At 40.4% G+C, this 20,402-nt stretch overlaps 1 protein-coding gene across 2 annotated transcripts in view; it reads left to right on the top strand.

Moving 5' to 3' along the window:
* Positions 1-3,437: 3,437 nt before the first annotated feature.
* The window catches only part of OCA2 (OCA2 melanosomal transmembrane protein), a gene marked incomplete at both ends in the record, with an annotated part of 172,560 nt that continues 155,595 nt past the window's right edge, over positions 3,438-20,402 (top strand). For both annotated transcript variants that reach the window (XM_079710371.1, XM_079710370.1), the window contains one exon: positions 3,438-3,685. In XM_079710371.1, coding sequence (XP_079566497.1) covers positions 3,438-3,685 — 248 coding nt within the window. The remainder of the gene's footprint in view (positions 3,686-20,402) is intronic.

Genomic DNA, 20,402 nt, shown 5'->3' with positions numbered 1-20,402 from the left:
CTCCGCGTCTTACTCCTCTGTCATCTTGAAGGTCCCATGTCCCTCTCCATTTTTTTTTTTTTTTTTTTTTTGCTGTACACGGGCCTCTCACTGCTGTGGCCTCTCCCGTTGCGGAGCACAGGCTCCGGACGCGCAGGCTCAGCAGCCATGGCTCACGGGCCCAGCTGCTCCGCGACATGTGGGATCTTCCCGGACAGGGGCACGAACCCGTGTCCCCTGCATCGGCAGGCGGACTCTCAACCACTGCGCCACCAGGGAAGCCCCTTGGGGCTTTTTTGGTCTACATCTGTTGGTGTTTCCAGGTTGCTGACATCTTCAGCACCCTGTCTGGGATATATGAGACATGATAAAAATCCAAGGACACAGCCTCACTGCTGTGTCATTTCTTGGGTCCCTAACTTGTGTGCCGCCTTCTGTCCACCTTTCAGAGCCTTCTTATGGTTGTTTTATATAAAATGTCAGGTTTTTTATTGTACTTAGCAGGAAGAAGAGGGAAAAGGAATTCTACTCTATGTTCCTGGGAGCACAAGTCCTGAGATGTACTTTTTTAGTGTTGATAGTATGTTTGCATGCTAGCCTGAATGATTTAGGAGAGAAAGAGGAAAAAAATGTAACGTAGCAGTCTGAACAGGTGAGAGTGGGTGGGCTCCATTGTACCCAGTAGGGCTGCAGGCAAGCGTGTCCGTGGAAGGCTGGGTACTTCAGCCTCTGGTTAGCTTCTCAGCATGTCTACCTCCCATGTAACCAGCTCCTGTGGTTATGTACTCAGAGCAGCTTCCATTTCCTTCTTGGACCCTGGCTGATTCCATCAGTGAAGGAAGGAAGAGGCAAAGTCAGTAGCTGAGACTAGAAAGGAGGGAAGGTATATAGGGATTTAAGGAGGGAGGTGGAGGAGAGCAGGAGTGAAAATTGACTTGGGAGATGCAGTAGGATTGCTGGGCAGTGCTGGGGCCCACTGAGAACCCTGCATGTGGAGGCCAGGTGAGACCAGCTGCAGCACCCAGGGTTCTCCTTGGCCACATTCAGCCACTTAAGTGGAGGCTCAGAGTGGGCAAGTCAGGTTTGGGGTCTTGCCACGTGGCAGATAGACTCCAGGGTGGCCCCCATGATCCCCACTGTCTGGTGTTCACACTCTTGTGTGATGATCCCCTGCCCTGGAGTGAGGGTGGGACCTTTAACTGGCTTCCAACCAATAGAATATGGCAAGGGTGATGGATGAGATGTTACTCGTTGATGGCTACATTACTTGAAATTCTTCCTTGTTAGTTGACTTGCTCTGGAGACTCTTGCTGTTCCTTGATGAAGTGAACAGACCTGTTGGGGTTCACATGGCAAAGAGCTGCAGGAAGCCTGTAGGAAGTGAGGGTGGCCTCCAGCCGACAACCAGCAAGCAGCTGGGTCCTCAGTCCTGCAGCCACTGGGAAGTGAATTCTGTCAGCACTGAGTGATCTTGGAAGCTGATTCCCAGCCCAATGACACTTGAAAGCCTAAGCAGAAGACCCACCTAAGCCTGCCCCAGCGACCCCTGAGCCACCAAAACTCTGAGATTATAAATGTGTATTATTTTAAGCTACTTATTTTGTGGTAATTTATTATGCAGTAACAGAAAACTCATATACCTGGTGAACTTGACAGAATGTAAGAGGAGGCAAGTAAAAGGAGGGTGTTTGCTGGACCGCAGAATCTCAACTGGGAAAGGGGTGTGAGGACGTGTTGGCTGACATGGGAGCAGGCAAGTGCAGGAGAGGCACTCACAAAACTGAGAGCCCAGGGTGTAGGTGGTGAAGCCAAAAAATAACAGCAAGTGTAGCAGTGGGTGGGAGGGATGGGGAGAGAGAGAGAGACCATAAGCTGGGTTCCAAATCTTCGAAGAATGAAGTTGGGACCTGGCCAGGAAGACAGTAGTCAGTGTAGTAAAGGTTGGGTGGTGTATTCCAATGGCAGCTGGAGTACATTAGGGAGGGGAGAAGATGGCAGTGGAGAACTAAGAGGATAACTCTGTTAAAGGGAGAGAGTGGGACCCAGTGTGTGATGAAAATGTGGGGTCCCTTGTTCAAAAAGCAGGAAAAAGTGCCGTTAACAGTCCTACAATATAAAGGATTTTCTTTTCTTCCACAGTCTCTTGGCTTGTCATGGTGTTTTAAATTGCTATTCTAAGTAAAGAAAATTTAAAAAGTTAAATTATTAGCATACATTTTATTGTTCATCTGTATATTGTGCAACATCAGTTTAAAATACAAATATGAGAGCATTTAACTTGTAGGTGGAATCACGGAAGTCACACAAGTTGTATTTTTGTGTAGTTCAAATGTGCATATGGAGTTTATTCTTACCAGGTAATGGAAACGTTGCGTGAAACTAACTCTAATATTTTTGTTTTGTCTTTTGATACATTCTATCAACACTCTCTGCCGTCTGCTTACTGATGATTAAGTCATCTTTTCAATGTAAGTGGTGGGTTAAAGTAGGGAAATCATAGCAATAAGAAAATAGTAGGACTTCCTTGGTCATTTGGGTTTCTTCAAAAGATGTTGCCTTTCTGTATTTAAAGTAAATTCTTGTTCCATCAGAAAGTGTGGGCTTTTGGGCTGTGAGCACTCCCCGCCCCCACTTACTCAGTTGTAGACATAACACGCTGACCTTGTACCTGCTTGGACTACCACACATCCTGGGTCCTCCAGAATTTGTGATCATGGGGCATTGCGAGCCTCTGTGAATTGGGTGACAAGGAGTGGTGGACCCATGAATTGTACTCACTTCACCCAACTGTAAACAAATAAAATGGTAATGGGTTAAAACATAATCCCCAAAGCAGGACACCATAACCTTGCAAGTATAGTGACTTTTCTCATTTTTGTAATAGATATTATTATTTTCTCATTGCAAGAGTATTAATTTTCTAGATGCAAAAATCATTAAAGCTGTAGCCTAGACAAAGACAAAAAAAAAAGCCTGAATTATCTGTACCTCCTTCACACAAAGGTAGCCATACTTTAGAGGCTGTGTCTTTTTGGTTTTCTGTTCTATGTATATTCTACGTACATATTTATTTCAAGAGACATATCCCAGTGTATCAATGGTGTTTACCATATTTTAAACATTTCCCAATGTCAGTATCTCTAGAGGATGTTTATGTTTGCATAGTATTTCTTACTAAGCACTTATCACAATTTACCTAACTAATGCTCTGTTCTTGAATAGTTAGGTCACTGCTAGTGTGAAATGTGCTAAAATATTCATTCTTGGAGATGAACATACACTTTTTTCCATATGATATTAGATGCTGAGACATGGGAAGGGCCTTGTTATAAGAAGTGTTTCTACTGTACCATTCAGTAGTATGAATTCCTCAAGATAAAAATGATATTCACAGTTTGCTTTTTATCAACAGTGGTTTCTTTCTGGCTGACTCTAGTGAGAAGAGTGGCAACAGAAACATGCACCTAGAGAACAAAGGTTGCAGGCTGACCTCTGGTGTGCTGGAGATGGAGATACATCAGACATCAGCTCCCACGAGTGCTGGCCTGGGAGGGCCGGGGCTGGTGGGACTCAACACCAGCAACCATAGGCCACAGCAGGGAGACAGCAAGGCAGACTCCCTGAACCCCTACCCCAGCGGGGCATCTGGGCAGAGCTGCTGGGCTCCTGTGGACCAGAATTTTGGCTCATTCCTTGCGGAGTGGAGGTGAGTTTAAAACAATTTTATCTTGTGAATGTGGAATTCACAAATACTGAGTTTTCTTGAGCATAGTTCTCTCACGTTTTTTTGTGGGAAAAATTTCCAGATACTCTGCAAGAATCTTTCCAGCATGAGATCACTTTCCTGGCCTGTTTTGAATGAATGCTACTTCTAAAATGTGGCTAATGTAAATCCAAAAGATAATAAAAATAGAAATCAGATCAGTTACATCACCTGTGTACAAACTGGTTCGTAAGTATTTTCTTAGAGCTATTAAAATCAGGGTATAGGTACACAGAAAGCAGGAAGGAAGCGTGTGTTAAGTTATCTAGTGCCATGCAACAAACTCCAAAATGCAGCATCTTAAAACAACAGCTGTTTATTTTCTCACAGTTTTGTGAGTCCGGAATCTGGGCATGGCTTAGCTGGATCCTCTGCTCAGGGTCTTTTACAGGCTGAGAACAAGTGGTCAGCTGGGGCTGGCGGACCACGGTTCAAGTGGGCAAGGTGTGATTGTTGGCTGGGCTCAGTTCCCCCCGGGCAGATGGACTGAGGTTCTCAGTCCCTTGCCAGGAGTCCTGCTCCATCAGGGCAAGCAGGAGAGACAGTTCTTTGTGACCTAATCACAGACGTAACTCCCCATCGCTTTTGCTGTGTGGGCCCATACTGAAGGGGATGGGATCACACAAGGGTGTGAACACCTGGACTGGATCACTGGGGGCATGTCAGAGGCTCCCTGCCACAAAGGTAGAGGAGAGGAGGAGAGAAAAATTGTGAAAGGCTAAATGGACCAAAAAGATGACTGGTGTTTTCTATAGAAAACTATGTATGGAGCCCTCCTAGGTTATCTATATCTTCTCATTGTTTACAACTGATCTGAAAACTGATGACAATGCAAATGATTCTCATCCCAAGAAATAAATTTGAAGTGTGTCTGATGGAATGAATTGTCCAGGTTTACACTGATTTTTCAATTCAGTTCAACTTTTCTAATTGCCCATATATGTGTGGTTTCTTTTTCTTATTGGTTTCCTGTAATTAATGAGTTAACTAAAATATTTGATATGTGTTCATGTCACATCTATATGGCAGTCATGATTTTATCTTCTTTTTTTACTTACAGTTTTATTGAGATATAATTGGCACATAACACTGTGCAGGTTAAAGGTGTACAGCATGATAATTTGACTTACATACATCATGAAATGATTACCGCAATAAGTTTAGTGAACACCTGTCATCTCATATAGATACAACATTAAATAAATAGAAAAAAATTGTTGTGCTTGTGATGAGAGCTCTTAGGATTCACTCTCAACAACTTTAATATACAACATGCAGCAGTGTTAACTATAGTCATTGTGTTGTATATTACATCCCTAGCACTTATTTATCTTGTAACTGGAAGTTCATACCTTTTGACTATCTTCATCCAATTCCCCCTCCCTAAGCCCCTGACTCTGGTAACCACAAATCTGATTTTTTCTGAGTTTGTTTATTTTTTGAAGTATAGTTGACCTACTATACCACGTTAGTTCCTCATCCACAACATAGTGATTCAATATTTCTATATATTTCAAAATGATCACCACAAGTCTAGTTACAATCTGTCACCATACAAAGATATTACTTAGTTATTGACTGTATTCCCCATGCTGTACATTTAATACTGTGACTCATTTATTTTGTAAGTGGAAGCTGTACCTCTTAATCTCTGTCACCTGTTTCTCTCTTCTCTCCACACCCCTCCTTCTGGCAACTACCAGTTTGTTCTCTCTGTGACTCTGTTTCTGTTTAGTTATATTTGTTCATTTGTTTTGTTTTTTAGACTCCACATATAAGTGAAATCGTACAGTATTTGTCTTTCTCTGTCTGACTTATTTCACTTAACATAATACCCTCTAGGTCCATCCATGTTGCTGCAATTGGCAGTTCTTCATTCTTTTTTATGGCTGAGTAATATTCCATTGTATGTGTATGTGTGTATATATACATATACACCACATCTTCTTTTTTCAGTCTTCTATTTTTGGGCACTTAGGTTGCTTCCATATCTTGACTATTGTAACTAATGCTGCAATGAACATAGGAGTGCATATATCTTTTCAAATTAGTGTTTTCGTTTTTTCCAGATATATTCCCAAGAGTGGAATTGCATTATCATATAGTAGTTCTATTTTTCGTTTTTAAAGGAGCGTCCATACTGTTTTCCATAGTGTCTGCATCATTTTACATTCCCACCAACAGTGTATGAGGGTTCCCTTTTCTCTACATCCTTGCCAAGATTTGTTATTTATAGACTTTTTGATGATAGCCATTCTGACAGGTCTGAGGTGATATCTCATTGTGGTTTTGATTTACATTTCCCTGATGATGAGTGATGCTAAGCATCTTTTCATGTGTCTATTGACCATCTATATGTCTTATTTGTAAAATTGTCTATTCAGGTACTCTGCCCATGTTTTTAATTGGTTGTTTTTTGTTTTCTGTTTTTTTTTTTTTTTTTTGATGTTGAGCTGTATGAGTTCTTTCTATATTTTGGATATTAACCCCTTATTTTTATATACCATTTGCAAATATCTTCTCCCATTAAGTAGGTGGACTTTTTGTTTTGCTGATAGATTCCTTCACTGTGCAAAAGGTTTTTAGTTTGATGTGTACATTTTTTTTTTTGCTTTTGTTTCCCTTCTCTGAGGAGACATATCCCCCCAAATACTGGTAAGATGGATGTCAAAGAGCATACTGCCTATGTTTTCTTCTAGAAGTTTTATGATTTCGTGTCTTACATTTAGCCTTTAATTCATTTTGAATTTGTTTTTGTATATGTTGTGAGAAAGTAGTCTAGTTTGATTCTTCTGCAGGTAGCTGTCCAGTTTTCCCAATACTATTTATTGAAGAGCCTATCTTTTCCCTGTTGTATATTCTTGACTCTTTTGTCATAGATTAATTGCCCATGTAAGTGTGGTTTCATTCTGGGCTATCTCTTCTGCTTCTTTGAGCTATGTATACTTTTTGTGTGTGCCAGTACCATGCTGTTTTGATTGCTGTAGATTTGTAGTATAGTTTGAAATCAGGGAGTGTGATACCTACAGTTTTGCTCTTTTTAAAGATTGCTTTGGCTATTTGGGGTCTTTTATGTTTCCATACAAATTTTAGAATTATTTGTTCAAGTTCTATGAAAAATACTATTGGTATTTTGATAGGGATTGCACTGAATCTGTAGATTGCTTTGGGTAGTATGGTCATTTTAACAATATTAATTCTTCCAGTCCCTGAGCACAATATACCTTTCCATTTGTTTTTGTCACCTTGAATATCTTTCATCAACATCTTATAGTTTTACCTTCTTGTTTAGAGTTATTCCTAGATATTTTATTCTTTTTGATGCAATTGTAAATGGGATTATTTTCTTGCTTTCTCTTTCTGATCGTTTGCTGTTAGTATAAAGAAATGAACGGATTTCTATATAGTAATTTTATATCCTGCAACTTTACCAAATTCATTGATGAGTACAAATAGTTTTTTGGTGGTGTATTTAGGATTTTCTATGTATTGTATCACATCATCTGCAGTGACAGTTTTCCTTCTTCCTTTCCAATTTGGATTTCTTTTATTTCTTTTTCTTGTCTAATTGCTGTAGCTATGACTTCCAATATTTTTCTGAATAAAAGAGGCTAGAATGGACATCCTTATCTTGTTCCTGATCTTAGAGGAAATGCTCTCAGCTTTTCACCATTGAGTATGTTGTTAACGGTGGGCTTGTCATACATGGCCTTTATTATGTTGACGTATGTTCCCTCTATACTCACTTTTTTCAGAGTTTTTTTTAATCATGAATAGATGTTGAATTTTGTCAAAAGCTTTTTCTGCATCTATCAAAGTGATAATATGATTTTTGTTCTACAGTTTGTTAATGTGGTATATCACTTTGATTTGCAGATAATGGGCCATCCTTGCATCCCTGGGATAAAACTCATTTGATCATCATATATGATCCTTTTAATGTATTGTTGAATTCTGTTTGTAATATTCTGTTGAGGATTTTTGCATCTATGTTCATCAGTGATATTGGCTTGTAATTTTCTTTTTTTAAAAAAAGAAGCTATCTTTGTCTAGTTTTGGTATTAGGGTGATGCTGGCTTTGTAGAAAGAGTTCAGAAGTGTTCCTTCCTCTGCAGTTTTAAGAATAGTTTGAGAAGGATAGATGTTAATGCTTCTTTAAATGTTTGGTAGAATTGACCCATGAAGCCATCTGGTCATGGACCATTGTTTGTTGGGAGTTTTTTTAAATTGCTAATTTAGTTTCATTACTGATAATTTATCTGTTCGTATTTTTTATTTCTTCCTGATTCAGTCTTTAGAGGTTGTACATTCATAGGAATTTGTCCATTTCTTCCAGGTTGCCCATTTCATTGTTTGTAGTAATCTCTTATGATCTTTTTTTTTTTTTTTTTGCAGTAGGCGGGCCTCTCACTGTTGCAGAGCACAGGCTCCGGATGTGCAGGCTCAGCGGCCATGGCTCACGGGCCTAGCCACTCCGCGGGATGTGGGATCTTCCTGGACTGGGGCATGAACCCGTGTCCCCTGCATTGGCAGGCAGACTCTCAACCACTGTGCCACAAGGGAAGCCCAACATTTACTGTTTTTGACATCAGATTTTACATCCTTTTGTTTTGTGTACCCCTTAACTACTTACTGCAGACATAGATGATTTTACTGCTTTTGTAAACTCCTACTATCTTTATAAGTGGTTGATCTACTATCTTAACTGTATACTTGCCTTTGCCAATAAGATTTTTCCTTTGGTAATTTTTATATTTCTAGTTGTGGCCTTTTCTTATTTGCTTAGAGAAGTCCCTTAAAGGTGGTTTGCTGGTACTAAACTCTTTTAGATTTTGCTTGTCTGTAAATCTTTTGATCTCTTCATCAAATATGAATGAAAGCCTTGCCAGGTAGAGTATATAGTTGGTTGTAGGTTTTTCCCTTTCATCACTTTGAATATATCAAGTCAGTCCCTTCTGGACTGCAGAGTTTCTGCTGAAAAATCAGCTGATAGCCTTATGGGAGTTTCCTCATACATTACTAGCATTTTTCCTTCGCTGTTTTTATTACTCTTTCATCTTTAATTTTTGTAATTTTAATTATAATGTATCTTGGTGTAGATCTCTTTGGGTTGAGCCTATTTGGAACTTTCTGTGCTTCCTGGATCTGGATGTCTGTTTCCTTTCCCAGGTTAGAAATGTTTTCAGCAGTTATGTCTTCAAATAAGTTCTCTGCCCCTTTCTCTTTCCTTCTTCTTCTGGGACGCCTATAATGTGAATGTTTGTTAGTATGCTTGATGTTGTCCCAGAAGTCTCTTAAACTGTTCCATTAAAAAAATTTTCTTTTTTCTTTTTTCTGTTCAGCTTGCATGATTCTCATTACTTTTCCAGTTCACTGATCTGTTCCTCTGTCTCATCTAATCTGCTGCAAAACTCCTTCTGGTGTATTTTTTATTTAAGTTATTGTATCCTTCAGCTCTGTTTGGTTTTTCTTTATATTTTCTAAGTGTTTGGTAAACTTCTCACTGTGTTTATCCATTCTTCTGAATTTGTTGAGCATCTTTATGGTCATTTCCATGGAAACTCTACCAGGTAGATTGTTTATCTCCACTTTGCTTTGTTCTTCTGGTGTTTTATTTTATTCCATCATTTGGAACATGTTCCTCTGTCACCTCATTTTACCTAATTCTCTATTTTTATTTCTATGCATTAGGTAGAATGGTTACATTTTTGTATCTTGGAGAAGTGGCCTTATGGAGGAAATGTTCTATATGTCTCAGCAGGGCACTCCCATCTGGTCACCAGAGCTAACTACTCTAGGGTTGCCCCCTATGTGGGTTGTGTGGGTCCTTCTGTTGTGATGGGCTGACTACTGTGGGTGCTCTGCTGGGGTGGCTGGTCCCTGGTCTGGCTGGTTGCCAGGCCCTGCCTTTTGCAAAGGATTCTGGCAGCTGATGGGTGGGGCTGTGTCACAAGGTGGCTCGCTGTGGAGCCCAAATGGTTGCAGGGCTAGTGCTGTAACCACTGCTGCTCCTACTGCTGCCACAGCCACAGCCAAAGTTGAAACAAATGGAAGGTCAGAGGATCCAGATGAAGATACGGGAGTTGTTCTCTTTGACTAATCACCAAAAAGCAACCAACTCAGCCAGTTTATTTGTGAAACAAGAAAATAGAGGCTTACTTCTCTTAAAAAAAAAGTCAAGGGTCCTGGATCTAGTGTCAGCCTATTGGTGGGCTGGGCTGGGCCTGTGAGGCTCCTGGAGCTGGTATCATCCTGCTGGTGGGTGGGGCTTAGGGTAGGAGGGCGTGTCCCAGGGCTGGTGCCAGACTGCTGGTGGGTATACCAGGGTGCTGGAGTCTCTGGCTTCAGGACCCTGGGGGTCCCAGAGTTGGTTTCAGGCTGCTGGTTGGCCAAGCTGTGTCCTGGGGTCTCTGGCTACAGAGCCCAGGGGGTTCTGGAGCTGGTGTCAGCTCTTTGGTAGGTGGGTCCAAATCCTGGTGTGGCTAGCTGAGGGGCCCAAGCTGTTCCAAAGCTGGTGTCGGTGGGCAAGGACAGGGCCCTGGGCATTCTGGGGTAAGTGCTGGCTCTCACTTTTTTTGGTGGAGCTGCTTACCAATGTCTCTGGCTCTAAGGCCTTGGTGTCCTGGTGCTGGTGTTGGCCTGCTGGTGAGTGGGGCTGTGTCCTAACAGTCCACAGTGGTCTTGGGGCTAGTGCTGGTATGCTGATGGGTGGGTCCATGTTCTGTGCCCTCTAGTGGGTGGGGTGGTGTCTTTGGGTGGCTGGAATGTCCTAAGGCAGTGGACCTGCTGGTGGGTAGGGATGTGTCCCCACCCAGCTGGTTGCTTGGCCTGAGGTGTCCCAGTACTGGTGTCAATAGGCTGGTGGGTGAGACTGGGTCCTGGTGCTTATAAGCTGGAAGGAGGATTCCAAAGTGATGCTTGCAACACCAATGTCCTCATGGTAGAGTGAGCTCCCCAAAAGCGCTTCCACCCACACCTATGTCCCCAGGGTGAGCTCCAGTTACCTCCTTCCTCTCCAGGAGGCTCTCCAAAATCTGCAGGTCTGTCTGACACAGGCTCCTTTCAAATTACTGCTTCTGCCCTGGATCCTGGAGCATGTGAGATTTTGTGCATGCTCTTTAAGAGTGGAGACTCTATTTTCCACAGCTCTCTGACTCTCCTGAAGGTAAGCCCCACCGGCCTTCTGGGACTCATCTTCCTGGTGCAGCTGGGGGGCCTGATGTGGGGCTCAGACCTCTTGTTCTTTAGGGGGAACCACTGCAGTTGTAATCATCCTACATTTGTGGCTGCCCACTCAGGGGGTACTGCATCTCCACCCCTCCTATCCATCTTGTGGTTGCTTTTTCATATCTTTAGTTGTAGAAGATCTTTTCTGCCTTCAATTCTTTCTTACTGATAGTTGCTCTGTAAATTGTTATAATTTTGGTGTTTCTGTGGGAGGAGGTGAGCTCAGAGTTTTCCTACTATGCCATCCTCCCCAGCTCTGACTTTGCTCTCTTTTAACAATAATCCTATAACAGAGGGAATAAACAACAAAAAACAGAGAAAGCAGACTTCATTCTGGTGGCACCCTGACCCTTATGTTTGGGATTCTGGGCCTCCTCTTGTAGCTGCAGCCCTGGAACTCTGCAGGATGCTTCTTGATGCTGCTTTCCCCCTGTCCTCACTGAGGAATTCCACCCCTTCGCTACTTGAGGCCTCCAAGTGAGAGGAATACATTGTTTATACATTTTAAGTGACATAGAACAAACAAAACTGCCAAGTTAAAGATGAATGAATTTTTCTAATATGCTAGTTTTCTTCCTAGAAAAAGTAAACTATGTTTCACACAGCCTCCCCCATTTCTTCTCTCCCTTTCTCATTCCCTTATCTAAATATAGCATAGTTTTGAATCTCAAATCCCAGAAAACTTTGAATGAATGCTCCTTTCTTTTATTATAAAATAGCACATAAGATCTGATATGGATTAAATATAGTATATTGTCAGACTGAATTGTCTGACATGACCAGTTCATCTGTCATGAATTGATTACTGTTTTTACTATTAACAAGCCAAAGTAAATAAATTGTTAAAGATTTGGAAATTGAAGGGGAAAAATGATTTTACAACAATTATTACTATCTACTGGCATTTACCTGTATTCCCTTCTGGCCTTCTCCCATACGTAATATGTATTTTTACATTTCTGTGCTCATAGTAAATGTCATTTTATATTTCTTTTATGTAATTGTATATTATAAATACTATCAGTGTTGTTACATACTGTCCAAAGCTATTATTTTATATATATGTATTTCATTGAAATATAGTTGTTTTACAGTATTGTGTTAGTTTCAGGAGTACAACTTAGAGATTCAATATCTTTACAGATTATATTCCATTATAGGTTATTACAAATAATGGGTATAATTCCCTGTGCTATACAGGAGTCGGTTGTAGCTGCACCATTTTATATTCCCACCGACAGTGTACAAGGGTTCCCTTTTCTCCACATCCTGGCCAACATTTGTTATTTGTAGACTTCTTGATGACAGCCATTCTGGCAGGTGTGAAGTGATATTTCATTGTGGTTTTGATTTGCATTTCTCCAATAGTTAGTGATATTGAGTTCCTTTCCATGTGCGTGTTAGCTATCTGTATGTCTTCTTTGGAAAAATGTCTATTTGAGTCTTCTGCCAATTTTTTGATTGGATTGTTTGGTTTTTTTAAATATTGAGTTGTACGAGCTGTTTGTGTATTTTGGATATTAATCCCTTGTTAGTGCCATCATTTGTAAATGTTTTCTCCCATTCTGTAGGTTGTCTTTTCATTTTGTTGTGCAAAAGCTTTTAAGTTCGATTAGGTCCTATTTATTTATTTATTTATTTTATTATTTTTTTTGTGGTACGCGGGCCTCTCACTGTTGTGGCCTCTCCCGTTGCGGAGCACAGGCTCTGGATGCGCAGGCTCAGTGGCCATGGCTCACGGGCCCAGCTGCTCCGCGGCATGTGGGATCCTCCTGGACTGGGACACGAACCCGTGTCCCCTGCATCAGCAGGTGGACTCTCAACCACTGCTCCACCAGGGAAGCCCTATTTTTTTAAAATAATTTATTTATTTTTATCTTGGGAGACTGATTTAAGAAAATATTACTATGATTTATGTGTGAAAATGTTTTGCCTATGTTCTCTTCTAGGAGTTTTATGGTGTCATGTCTTACATTTAGGTCTTTAAACCATTTTAAGTTCATTTTTATATATGGTATGAGGGAGTGCTCTAATTTCATTGTTTCACATATGGCTGTCCAGTTTTCCCAGCATCACTTGTTGAAGAGACTGTCTTTTCTCCATTGTATATTCTTGCCTCCTTTGTCATAAATTGACTGTAGGTGAGTAGGTTTATCTCTGGGGCTTCTAGTCAGTTCCATTGATCTATGTGTCTGTTTTTGTGCCAATATCACACTGTTTTGATTACTGTAGTTTTGTAGTATAGTTTGAAGTCTGGTAGGGTTATACCTCCAATTTTGTTCCTTTTTCTCAAGATTGCTTTGGCAACTTGGGGTCTTTTGTTGTTCCATATAAATTTTAGAATTATTTGTTCTAATTCTGTGAAAAATATCATGGGTATTTTGATAGGGATTGTATTAAGTCTGTAGGTTGCTTTCAGTAGCATGGCCATTTTAATAATATTAATTCTTCCAATCCAAGAGCACAGAATATCTTTCAATTTCTTTGAACCAACTTCAATTTCCTTCATTAATTTTTATAGTTTTCATTATATAGGTCTTTCACCTCCCTTAGTTAAGTTTATTACTATGTTTCTTTTTAGATGAGACTTTTAACAAGGTTTTTTTTTTTTTTTTACTTTCTCTTCCTGATATTTCATCATTAGTGTTTAAAAATGCAATAGATTTCTGTATCTTAATCTTGTATCCTGCAACCTTGATGAATTCCTTTATTAGGTCTAATAGTTTTGGGGTGTAAACTTTAGAGTTCTCTAAATAAAATATCATGTCATCTGCAAATAGTGACAGTTTTACCTCTCTCCTTCTAATTTGGATACCTTTTATTTCTTTTTCTTTTCTGATTGCTGTGGCTAGGACTTCCAATACTATGTTAAATAGAATCATCTTTGTCTTTGTCCTGAATTTAGCAGGAAGGCATTTGGCTTTTCACCATTGAGCATTAGGCTGAATGTGGGTTTGTCGTAAGTGGCCTTTATTATGTTGAGATGTGTTACCTTTATAACCACTTTGATGAGTGTTTTTTAAAAAATCTTTATTGAGGTATAATTGCTTTACGTTGTTGTGTTAGTTGCGGATGTATAACAAAGTGAATCAGCTATACATATATATATATCCCCATATTCCCTACCTCTTGCATCTCACTCCCTCCCACCCTCCCTATCCCACCCCTCTAGGTGGTCAGAAAGCACTGAGTTGATCTCCCTGTGCTCTGCAGCTGCTTCCCACTAGCTATCTATTTTACATTTGGTAGTGTATATATGCCCATGCCACTCTCTCAGTTCATCCCAGCTTACACGTCCCACTCCCCATGTCCTCATGTCCATTCTCTACGTCTGCATCTTTATTCCTGTCCTGGCCCTAGGTTCTAAACAACCATTCTTTTTTTTTTTTTTTTTTTTTTTAGATTCCATATATATGTGTTAGCATACAGTATTTGTTTTTCTCTTTCTGACTTACTACACTCTGTAAGACAGACTCTAGGTCCATCCGCCTCACTACAAATAACTCAGTTTTGTTTCTTTTTATGGCTGAGTAATATTCCATTGTATATATGTGCCACATCTTCTTTATCCATTCATCTGTTGATGGACACTTAGGTTGCTTCCATGTCCTGGCTATTGTAAATAGAGCTGCAGTGAACATTGTGGTACATGACACTTTTTGAATTATGGTATTCTCAGGGTATATGCCCAGTAGTGGGATTGCTGGGTCGTATGTTAGTTCTATTTTTAGTTTTTTAAGGAACCTCCATACTGTTCTCCATAGTGGCTGTATCAGTTTACATTCCCACCAGCAGTGCAAGAGGGTTCCCTTTTCTCCACACCCTCTCCAGCATTTATTGTTTGTAGATTTTTTGATGATGTCCATTCTGACCAGTGTGAGGTGATACCTCATTGTGGTTTTTGTTTGCATTGCTCTAATGATTAGTGATATTGAGCATCCTTTCATGTGTTTGTTGGCAATCTGTATATCTTCTCTGGTTAAATGTCTATTTAGGTCTTCTGCCCATTTTTGGATTGGGTTGTTTGTTTTTTTTGATAATGAGTTGCATGAGCTGCTTGTATATTTTGGAGATTAATCCTTTGTCCGTTGATTCATTTGCAAATATTGTCTCCCATTCTGAGGGTTGTCTTTTGGTCTTGTTTATGGTTTCCTTTGCTGTGCAAAAGATTTTAAGTTTCATTAGGTCCCATTTGTTTATTTTTGTTTTTATTTCCCTTTCTTTAGGAGGTGGGTACAAAAGGATCTTGCTGTGATTTATGTCATAGAGTGTTCTGCCTATGTTATCCTCTAAGAGTTTGATAGTGTCTGGCCTTACATTTAGGTCTTTAATCCATTTTGAGTTTATTTTTGTCTATGGTGTTAGGGAGTGCTTTAATTTCATACTGTCCAGTTTTCCCAGCATCGCTTATTGAAGAGGCTGTCTTTTCTCTACTGTATATTCTTGCCTCCTTTATCAAAGATAAGGTGACCATATGTGCGTGGGTTTATCTCTGGGCTTTCCCTCCTGTTCCATTGATCTATATTTCTGTTTTTGTGCCAGTACCACACTGTCTTGATTACTGTAGCTTTGTATTATAGTCTGAAGTCCAGGAGCCTGATTCCTCCAGCTCCATTTTTCGTTCTCAAGATTGCTTTGGCTATTCGGAGTCTTTTGTGTTTCCATACATTGTGAAATTTTTTGTTCTAGTTTGTGAAAAATGCCAGTGCTAGTTTGATAGGGGTTGCAGTGAATCGACCTACATGTTTTTACTCCCCTCTTCCACATTTTGTGATTTTGATATTCTATTTTACATCTTCATGTTTATCCTTTTGCTGTTAATTATAGTTACAATCACTTTTACAAAAATTTTGTGAGTGTTTTTTATCTATGTACTGACTTGCTTAAGTGATCTTCTATCCTTTTATATATTTGCCTTTCCTATTGTGTTTTTCCCTTTCCTATAGATTTTTGCTCTTTTTCTATTTAGGGAAGACCTTTTAATATTTCTTTTAGGGTAGGTTTAGTATTGCTGAATTCTGTTACTGTTTGCTTGTCTGAGAAATTCTTAGTTTCTCCACCTATTCTAGATGATAATCTTGGTACTTCCCTGATAGCGCAGTGGTGAAGACTGTGTTCCCAATGCAGGGGGTCTGGGTTCGATCCCTAGTCAGGGAACTAGATCCCACATGCATGCCACAAATAAGGGGCTGGCGAGCCACAACTAAGGAGCCTGTGAGCTGCAACTAAGGAACACACCTGCTGCAACAAAGACCTGGTGCAACCAAATAAATAAATAAATAAATAACTATTTAGATGATAATCTTGTAGGGGTAGAGTATCCTAGATTGCAGGTTTTTCCCTTTCTGGACTTTAAATATACCATGCCACTCCCTTCTGGTCTGCAAACCTTCTATAAAGAAATCAGCTGAGAGCCTAATAAGGGGGGGGTTGCTGATTCCCTTGTAACCAACTGTTTGTTTTTCTCTTGTTGCCTTCAGGATCCTCTCTTTATCTTTAAATTTTGTTATTTTAATTATTATATATCTTGTTATGGGTCTGTTTGGGTTCCTCTTGTTTGGGACCTTCTGTGCTTCCTCTACCTGGATATCTGTTTTCTTCTTTAGGTTTGGGAAGTTTTCAGCCATAATTTCTTCAAATATATTTTAGACCCCTTTTCTCTTTCTTCTCCTGGGACGCCCCCATTATGCATAGATTTGTATGCTTTATATTATCCCATAGATTTTGTATGTTTTTTTAACTTGTCATTCTATTTGCTATTCTGACTGGGTGATTTCTATTATTCTATCTTCCAGATCATTATGCATTTTCTATGTCATTTGGTCTGCTATTCCTTGCTTCTACAGTGCTTTTTATCTCCAGATTGAATTACCTATTTTTCATTGGGTTGTCTTTATAGTTTCTAGTTTCTTGCTAAAATGATCTGAGTTTATATTGATACTCTTTCTTAATTCAGTTAGCACATTTTATTGCCAACTTTTTTTTTTTTTTTTTTTTTTTTTTTTTTTTGTGGTATGCGGGCCTCTCACTGTTGTGGCCTCTCCCGTTGCGGAGCACAGGCTCCGGATGCGCAGGCTCAGCAGCCATGGCTCACGGGCCCAGCCGCTCCGCGGCATATGGGATCCTCCCAGACCGGGGCACGAACCCGTATCCCCTGCATCGGCAGGCGGACTCTCAACCACTGCGCCACCAGGGAGGCCCTATTGCCAACTTTTTGAACTCAGTGTCTGGTAGACTAATTATCTCTGTTCCATTACTTACTTGTTTTGTGGGGGGGGGGTTCTCTTGCTATTTCAATTGGGAGTAGATCCTCTGCCTTTTCATTTTAGTTAACGTTCTCTCTCTCCATGAATTTAGGTGAAACAGTTATCTATTGTGGTCTTGAAGGGGTGTTTTTATGTGAGAGCATCCCTATGTAGATTGTGTGTTCCCAATGTATTTGGTGCAAGGGCTGGATATGATGTGGACACCAGTTACATCTTTCCTCAGGGTATGCTGGGCACTATCTCCTTGATAGTTGGTGTCATTGGTGTTGGAGGAGTTAAAGCATGTATAGGGTATGAGGCAGGACTTCCTCTCTACTCTTGGCTGTCACTGCCCTGTCAAGGGCAGGGTCTGCTCCCCAGTTGCTGGTGCAGAAGCCCTGAGGATCAAGTTCAAGCTGGCTCTTTTCCCTTTAAGTCTGTGTTTTTCCTTCTCCTCTCACTGGGGTTTTGCCCCAAAGAATGGGAGTGGTGAAGTACTTGAGGTTTGTGTGCTTACTGAGGTCTGATGTGCTGCCTGTAAAGGTGTCTGGGGCTCTGTTTAGATGCAACCTTGGTCTTGTCCTTTCCCCTGTTTTGGTTGTCCCAGATCTAGTGCAAGGTTGTGGCATGGAGTGGGCAGAATTTGCTAGGGTGGGACTGGGGGGTTGGGGCATTGTGGCTGTAAGAATTGAAGGAGCTACACTGACATCAGAGGTCTGGATTGCTTCTGGGGCACTGTTTGAGCAAGTGCCAACACTGGCTGCCACCTCTCCACCCAGACCATACCCCAGGCCCCTGGACTGCTCCTCTGGTCCTATATTGAGTCATCTCCCATGATCTGGCAGCCCCAGATCCAGTGCCAAGCTGTTTCGTGGAGTGGGTGGGGCTGGAGTGTTCACTTGGCTGGGATTGGGGGGTCGCAGGGATTCAAGCACCTGTGTTGCTGCTAAAGGTCTGGGCTGCCTCTATGATGCTGTTTGTGCAAGTGCCAAGAGTGCCTGCTGCTGCCCCACCTGGATCAGACCCCAGGCCCCATGACCATCTCTACGTTGCTAGATTGAGTCTTTTCCAGGACCCACCTTTTCTAGGTCACGTGCCAAGCTGTGTCATGGAGTGAGTGTGGCTGGGGTGTTTGCCCAGATCGGATTGGGGAGCCTGGCAAGGCGGCTGCCACCAGTGCAGAGCTCTTGCCATCCTTCCTGGAGGAAAGCCAGCACCACACGGGCAGTCACTACACACGAGTGGAGCCTAGCCTTTGGCATACTTTCTATCTGTCCCAGAAGCCTAGGGGGCTTGTCTCCTCCACATAGGACCCCAGGACTGGGACACCCATTATGTGGCTCAACCCTCTCACTCCCTGAGGTGAGTGTCTGCCTCTGTGATCTCCTTTTTCCTCTTAGCCCCCTTCCAGGGGCACAAGTACCAACCTGATGATTTTCTTCCCCCCTACCTGGCTATGTGGGGATCCTTCTTGCAACCTTGGCTGTACAGGATTTCTTCTGCCAGTTTCCAGTTAGTTTTTCATGAGAATTTTTCCATATGTAGATTATTTGTGATGTATTTGTTGGGGGAGGTGAGCTCCATGTCCTCTTACTCCACCATCTTGATTCCCCCCCATTTGTTAAAAATTGAGGGATAATTGACGTATAACATTATGTTAGTGTCAATTGTACAACATAATACTTTGATAGTTGTATACATTGTAAAATGATCACCATAATAATTCTAGTTAATACTGGTCACCTTACATAGTTTTTATACATTTGAAATTGAGGTATAATTTCACAAAAAATGATGTCTAGATCTATGAGTTTTGACAAATATATGTAGTCATATAGCCATCACCACAATCAATATATCCCCCACAAAAATTCCTTCAGCCTCCGCCTCTCCCCACTGGCACCTGGTAATCACTGATCTGTTTCCTGTCCTTCTACTTTTGCCTTTTCAAGCATGTCATACAAATGGAATCATTGAGTCTGGCTTCTTTCACTTAGCATAATGCATTTGAGATTCATTCAAGATGAGTGTTCCTTTTCATTGCTGAATGGAGTTGTATACTTTGTTTATCCTTTCACCTGTTGAAAGATTTTGGGTTGTTTCCAAGTTTTAGTAATTATAAGTAAAACTACTATACGCATGTGCATATAGGGTTTTTGTGTGAATATAAGTTTTAATTTCTCTTGGATAAATGCCTAGGAATGGGCTGAGTACATAGGAATGCCTAGGAGTGAGATGTTGAATCATTTGATAATTATATGTCTAACTGTATCAAGAATTAGCCCATGTGCAGCAACCAGGACCCAATGCAGCCAAAAAGAAATAATAAATAAGTAAATAAATAAATACACAAACAAATAAATAAATACATTTATTTAAAAAAAAGAATTGGCAAACTACTTTCTAAAGAAGTGGTGCCATTTTGTCAATTTCCATCAGCAAGGTATAAGTATTCCAATGCTCTGCATCCTTGCCAGCACTTAATATTGACTTTATTTAAAATTTTAGTCATTCTAATAGGTGTGTATATGTATCTTATTGTGGTTTATACTTCTTATGGTTGGAGTTTGTTTTCTTATTACTATTTGTGATTCATTATATATTCTCAATACAAGTCTCATCAAATATGTTTTCTTAAATTTTGTAATAGTTTGTGGATTGTATTTTTATAATAGCATCTTTTAGAGCAAAAATTTAAAAATTCAATGTAGTCCAATTCATCAATTTTTCTTTTATGGATTTATGCTTTTGTTGTTATAGCTAAGAAACTTTTGCCTAACCCAAGGTCACCAAGATTTTCTTTTGTTTTTTATTCTAGAAGTTTTGTAGTTTTAGGTTTTATATTTAGGTCTAAGGTCCATTTTGAGTTAATCTTTGCATATGCAGAAAGGTGTAGATTACATCTTGCTTATGGACATCCAATTGTCCCAGCACAATTTGTTGAAAAGACTACCCTTTCTTCATTGAATTACCCTTACACTTTTGTCAAAAATAATTTGACCACATATCTGTGGGTTTGTTTCTGAACTCTCTATTCTGTTCCATTGATCTAGTGACTAACATGTCATTAATATCACACTGTCTTTTTTCCTGTAGCTTTATAGAAAGTTATGAAATCAAATAGTGTGAGTCTTCCAAATTTGTTCTTTCTCAAAATTGTTTTGGCTATTCTATGTTCTTTGCCTTTT

This window comes from Hyperoodon ampullatus, assembly GCF_949752795.1.
Source record: "Hyperoodon ampullatus genome assembly, chromosome: 8".
NCBI classification, from domain to species: domain Eukaryota; kingdom Metazoa; phylum Chordata; class Mammalia; order Artiodactyla; family Ziphiidae; genus Hyperoodon; species Hyperoodon ampullatus.
This window is presented reverse-complemented; position numbering and strand designations above follow the sequence as displayed.